This window comes from Vicia villosa, linkage group LG7 (assembly GCF_029867415.1).
Source record: "Vicia villosa cultivar HV-30 ecotype Madison, WI linkage group LG7, Vvil1.0, whole genome shotgun sequence".
Classification (NCBI taxonomy): domain Eukaryota; kingdom Viridiplantae; phylum Streptophyta; class Magnoliopsida; order Fabales; family Fabaceae; genus Vicia; species Vicia villosa.
Window position 1 is genome coordinate 85,326,304 of NC_081186.1, and position 6,469 is coordinate 85,332,772.

Consider the following 6,469-nt stretch of genomic DNA (forward strand, 5'->3'; position numbering starts at 1 on the left):
AAAGGCATATGCCTCGCCCATTTCTCTTTCCAAAGTTGCCCATTTATTAGTTTGAGCTCCCCTCTTTCGGATGTGGCGCCCCTTCCCGAGATACAACCCAGTATCCTTAGTTCATTAGTCCATAACGCATGATCGTGCGTGAAACATGTATTGGGTTAAGAAACATTACACATGAGGTCATGGAATTTAACTACACTACCTAGATTTCAAGGATCCAATTACCCATTTTCGAAGTGGTTGCTACATCCTAGGAAGACTTGGATCCAAACCAAGGAGATTATACGAGCATTAGTATCGTGATAGACAAGTGGGGAATACAGGAAAATGCAAAGATATATGAGACTTCTCGCGTCACACGAGCTATCTCTCAATCTCACAACAACTTTAAATCCTCTGATAGCCCTTAATCACTAGGGGTTCTCATGCATTTATAATATTAGCAAGTACAAATAACGTTTAATAAAAATAGTTATTATTAATATCTCTTTTTATTGGTACCCGATAATAAGGTTTTAAAGAAAAACAAGATAACAACGTAACTCCTATAATAGCTCCCAAGATAAAAGAACTATTAAAGGTTTTTGTATCAAATTCTTAATAGTGCTTTAATAAAAATTGCTATTAAATTGATGTTATTGTTGAAGTAGATAGAAATGTCAATAAAATGGAGGTTGAATAGTAACCCCTTTAAAATTTTGATTTTAATTGGTGAAACAAATAAACTATGAATATAATCAATGATTAAAGTGTTTGTAGTGTGTGAATTGTGTATAAATAAGTAAGCTTAAAAGAAAAAAAAGTTTAAGAAAGAACACACAAAGATTTATCCTAATTCACTAAATTGTGTTATTCTAGTCCCCACACTTCGTGATATTTTCCAATTAATGCTTAAACCGATGTTTGATCCTTTTTCTTTACACCAAGTTGTATTCTCTTTAGCCACACCATGCTTACAAGATAAATTGCAACACTTTAAACAACTTGTACAAATAATCAAGAACCTAATTGCCTTGAAGTATAAAATGATGTTAGGAAGAGTATTTGGTTTTTATTTTCTCAACAAAGGTTAATTTGTTTGAGTTTGAATTTATGACTAGAATCCTTAGAATAATATTGATTCTAAGAACCTAATTTTAGTAAAAATGTCTTAGCTCTTTTGATATTCTCTTTAATGAAAGTTGATGCTTTGAAGAGAAATGAGAGAGGTATTTATAGGTTTCTAGATACTCTAAGATTCAATGGTACCATATTATCTACTCTGATTACAAATTTTCGAATTTAGTGAAACTTATAATGAGCATATTTACAAAATTACCATCTTGAAAAAAATTGATACTCTAGTCTTGGGCCTTGATACTGTCTTACTAAATTCTGATACTCATGCTTTTAGTAATATTACAAAACTCCCACTTTGGTTAAGTAACGATCATATTTTCTTTGATGAAATTATGCCTTTTTCATTAGTTTAAAAACTGCTCCTTTTGTAATGCTTGAATTAGAATCACTCAGGGCATTTCCTTGATACTCTTCCATAATATTTTCTTTCTTCAATTGCTTCCAAGGATTTTTTATCAATAATACTTATTTTATATAAGATAATCTCACAAAAATATATTAAATATGAAGATAAATTATAAGGCTAGCACACGATCATTGCCCTCGGATGAATGACGTTGTCATATTTAATTGAAGGGTCCACTGTATTCCAAGCCAATTCATTTTGGACAGTTATATCTGTCTTCCATATATAAAGATCTTCACACACCCTAATCCATGTATTATTCTCTTTCTCACGCTCATGCTACTTTTTATTGATTTACTGACTTAGGCATTGAAGTGTTAACCTTGTAGATTCATTCCACTCTGCCATACTGCAAGCTCGTTCCACCGCACTTGAGTCTTATTTCACTCCATCATTAATTATTTGATGTTCTTGCGCGGAACATAAGTTAAATAGTTTCTACATCTGGTCTAAATTTCTAACTCCTCCCATGCACGCATCAAATGTCAAAAGTTGTTTTCAATGACATTTTCTAAAAAAAATTATGCAGTAATAAGATGTATGTGCTAGACATTTCGTTTGGGTTATGAGGCACTTAATATGGACAACAATAATACAAATTTTGTTTATCACATTGAAAGGATATTGCTATTCAAATCTTTTTTTCTAGGGATAATATATTAAAAACAACAACAACCAAGTTTTATCCTACAAAAATGAAGTCTACTACATGATCAATTTTCGCCATAATATTTTATTCATGATCATGTTTCTATCAAAATCATTAATCTTGATATTTTTCTTAATAATTTCTTTTATAGTATTTTAGGTCTTCCTCTTCTATTACTTGTTTGATTTTTCTTCAATTGATTTACTCTCTTTATCACATAATATACAGGTTTTCTATTTACATGTCTAAACCACCCAAATCCATTTTCCACCATCTTCTCTACAATAGGTGTTACCCCAACATTCTCTCTAATATTTTTCATTTCTAATCCTATCATATTTAGTTTTACTACACATTCAACTCAACATCCACATCTCTGCAACACATATTTTATTCTCGTGTTGATTCTTAACCGCCCAATATTTTATCTCGTACAACATCTCAAATCTTACCGCAATCCGATAGAATTTTCCCTTCAATTTGAACAATAAGCTAGTTTGGATTACTTTGATCTGACACTGATTTGAGCTTACCCATTAACTTGTGTACTTCTATCTACTGTTTCAATAATTTATCCTATAGACATACATCTTACTTTCTCCGTCCCATAATGATTAACTTAATTGACCATTTCACACATAGTATTAAAGAAAGTGTGTACAAGTAAGAGAAAATATTGTTTATACTATAATACCTTTTATCATGTGTGGGAATGATAAAAAAAATTATTAATTAAAAGGTAGAATTGAAAAAGTATATTGAAAATTGAAATGAATCATTTATTTTGAGGCATTATTTTATTCTAAATAGATCATTCATTATAAGACGAAATGAGTATTATGTTAATCAACCTTTCAACAAATTCTGCTTTTAAGGGTTGTGATTTGTGTAAAACAATAGCATAAACCACAAATCATAGCTCAACTAGTAAAAAAATTGAAAGTTGAATGCTAGGATCATTAGAATTCCAACTATATATCTTTCGATTGAATGTAAATGTATGTGAGTTTTTAATAATTGTTACAATTTCGTAATTTCGTTGAATTGATAATAAGAAAAAGACACATATCATAATACCTAGAAGGGTTCTAATTTAAAGCATTTACATATTTAATCTTGATAATGACATATAAAACAAATATGTTCAATACATTTAAATAAACAGAATCACAAACCAAACAACCACATTTAAAAATTACTAGTACAACATGTAGAAAATTAATCTCTAATAAAGAAATTAATTACCTTCATAAATTACCCTGCTCCATGACTTACAATAGCATTCTTTATTTTCCCAATAGGATAACATCCTCTAACTCTATTTGAACCCTTATCTTTCAAAAATGAGCTAACAATTGTAGATGAATATGAGGAAGAAAAGCTTCCATGATTGTTGTCTCTCATCGAATACGAGTACGACGATGAAGATGAAGACGATGATGACGACGATGTTGATGATGCATGAGGAAGAGAAGTCTTCCTTGAACCAACTAACCTTGGCAAAATGCATGAAAAAACATTGATTTTTGATTTTCTTTTTTTGTTAGTATTGGATTTTTTGGAATAAAATGAAGGTGGGGGTGTAAGGGGAAGTATAGAGATTTGAGACAAAGGGTGTTTAGGAGTACCAGGTTGTGCCTCCCAAACAAAGGGAATTGCAATTGATGTTTCTCCATAATACAAGATTCTTGATGAAGTGTTGGCACTTGAAGCTTCCTTAGATTTTAGCCTTGACAAGAATCTATCATCTTGCTTTATTCTAAAAGAGTTTTCAAGTGAGAGATGATTGATACTATCATTGATCATTTTTTGGATTTTGGGTTTTCTTGTTTGAAGCTATGATGTAAAATATGCAATTGATTTGAGGATACACTCTTTTGTTTGTTTATGGTTCTAACTCATGACAATTGTTTTATGGCTTCATGTGTTTGGGACAAAAAAATGATAAAAGATGTATAGATATAATAAATGGAACACTTCTTTAATTAATTACTGAGTAGTATGTAGGACACTCTTGTGAAACTTTATTTTTATATATTTTGTAAACAATAAATTATAATTTAAAAAAGATAACTTGAGTGGTTTTTTTTTAAGAGATTAGTGGAGAAAGGAAATTGACTCACAGTAAATATTAAGAAATCAGATATCATTGAGATACATCAATTGATAGGAAGTACTAGTAATTATGTTAAATTTATGTAAATTTGTTGTTTAAAATTTAATCCTTAATAACAACATTTATTTATATTTATTATATTAATATAAATAAAATATTGATATTTATAAATTAATAATTTTATGAAATAATGATTCGGTATCAAATATTTTTGCTGTTATCATTTAAATTGTATTTAGAAGATTAGTATTATTATTTTAAAATATTCTTTGTTTAATTTAAATTTATTTAATTTAAAATATATTAATTTTAAAAACTACTTTTCTTATATGGTGTGAAGTAATTTTTTTCTTTTATAATTTTACGGTTACAGAATGGATAATCTATTTATGAAATAATATTTAAAAATAAAATGAATATTTTAATTTAATTATTATTTATTTTCGCTTAAACCATCTAATTAAAAGTACTTGTCAGGTTAATATCTTTCACTTTATATTTCTTGTTATATTTAATTTATTGTAATAGTGAATATATTAATATTTGATACAAATAATTTAGTAAAAATATTATAATTATCTTTCCTTTTTTTTTTTAAACTTTAGTGGGCTTCTTGATATTGGAATTAATTATATCATAGACTAAACCAAGAAATAGGTTGTTTGTTGAATTTAATACATTGATAGGGATTGTTTCCGAGCCACCAATTTCATTGTGCTCAAATTTAATGCTTGGTGTATATGGTTGGTGATCAAGCTATAAAATTGATGGCTCTCTTGAGTAGCTGTCTACAAATTTTTGGCATAATCTGGACCATTGATTATGGGACTTAGCTGAGACACTAGTTTTAGAGTTTGGTTCTATTTGTTTTGGTAACCTAAGGACAAAATAATCAAATGGTTAAAGTTAGCTCTACTTTTTTGTTACAAAAGGAAAAATGAACTCCACTAATTTGGTTCTTGTTCCTTGATATAGTGCCAATGATATTAAAGCATTGGTGACAAAAAACAGTTGAGGGAAAAAAGAATTTGGTTATGGGGCAAAAGTGTGTAATAAATGAAAGAGCTTTGTGGCCCATTGTTCCATTAATGAGAAGGAGAAATTTGTAGACATGTTTAATTGATTTCATGTGAAAAAAGTATGTAGTCTGAAATGTGTTCATATTTGGTTTCATTTATGGTGATTTTATGTTTTGATTTTTTTTTATAAAAACAAAAACTATTTTAGTTTGGAGTTTTGAAATATTTTAAAACAAAAATTAATTTTAATATATAAATAAATTATTACAAATATATAAAGTATTTATTTAGTAGTAACTTTAAAAATGATTGAAATGAGTGACTGTGAATTGATAAATGTTTGAGTGATGATAAGTGGTCGTTAGAGTGATGGTTGGTGATGATCATGGTTAAAGTGTGGATAGTAGACATATTGACAATTGAAGTTGGATGAAGTGGTGACCGACAATGATTAGAATGATGGTGGACGTTGGTCAAGGTGGTAGTTATCGATGGTCAACGATGATTAGATTAGTGATCACGGGTGGATGGAGTGGTGATCAATAGGGACTAACGATAGATGGAGTGATTATCAATTTTAGTTAGTGCTGGTAGGAATTGTGATCGAAGGTGGATCGCGTAGTGATCAGCGATGATCAGCAATGGTTAAATTAGTGGTTGACATGATCGTTAAACTTGTGACTAGAAGTGATCAGAGTGGTTGTCAGTCATAATGGTAGCCAGTGATGGTCAAATCGATAATCAGAGATAAATGGAGTGGTGATCGATGGTGTTTGCAAAGATGATCGATAGTTGTCAAACTAGGTGTTGGCAATGTTTAGAGTTGTCGTTGATGATGATCAGAATGGTGATTGCTAATTGTCATAATGGTGGTCCACGTGGTCCCCATTAAAGTTAAAGTTGGTGGTCATAGTGGTGGTTGAAGTAATGTCCAATAATCAATTGTGGTGATATGTTAGCGATAAAACACAAACATAATTCATAAACCTTATTTTAATGGTTTTGAAATTTAATTAAAAATTATTTTTAAGATAAATAAAAAATCATTTCAACCTCGTTTATTTTTATAACTTAGACATCCTATGTTCACAAGTGTATAAATTAATTTTTTGAGTTGGAGAGAACCACAATGGACAGTAAAACTTTTTATCAAAAGATTTAAC

The 6,469-nt window shown here is 29.3% G+C and overlaps 1 protein-coding gene across 1 annotated transcript; it reads right to left on the bottom strand.

Moving 5' to 3' along the window:
* Positions 1-3,425: 3,425 nt before the first annotated feature.
* LOC131619564 (uncharacterized) lies at positions 3,426-3,977 on the bottom strand. Its single transcript, XM_058890652.1, has one exon. The coding sequence runs from the start codon at positions 3,975-3,977 to the stop codon at positions 3,426-3,428; it is 552 nt and encodes a 183-aa protein (XP_058746635.1).
* Between the last annotated feature and the right edge of the window lie 2,492 nt (positions 3,978-6,469).

Bases quoted from the DNA above. Each gene is read 5' to 3' on its own strand.
- LOC131619564 (XM_058890652.1), bottom strand. From the start codon at position 3,977: ATGATCAATGATAGTATCAATCATCTCTCACTTGAAAACTCTTTTAGA.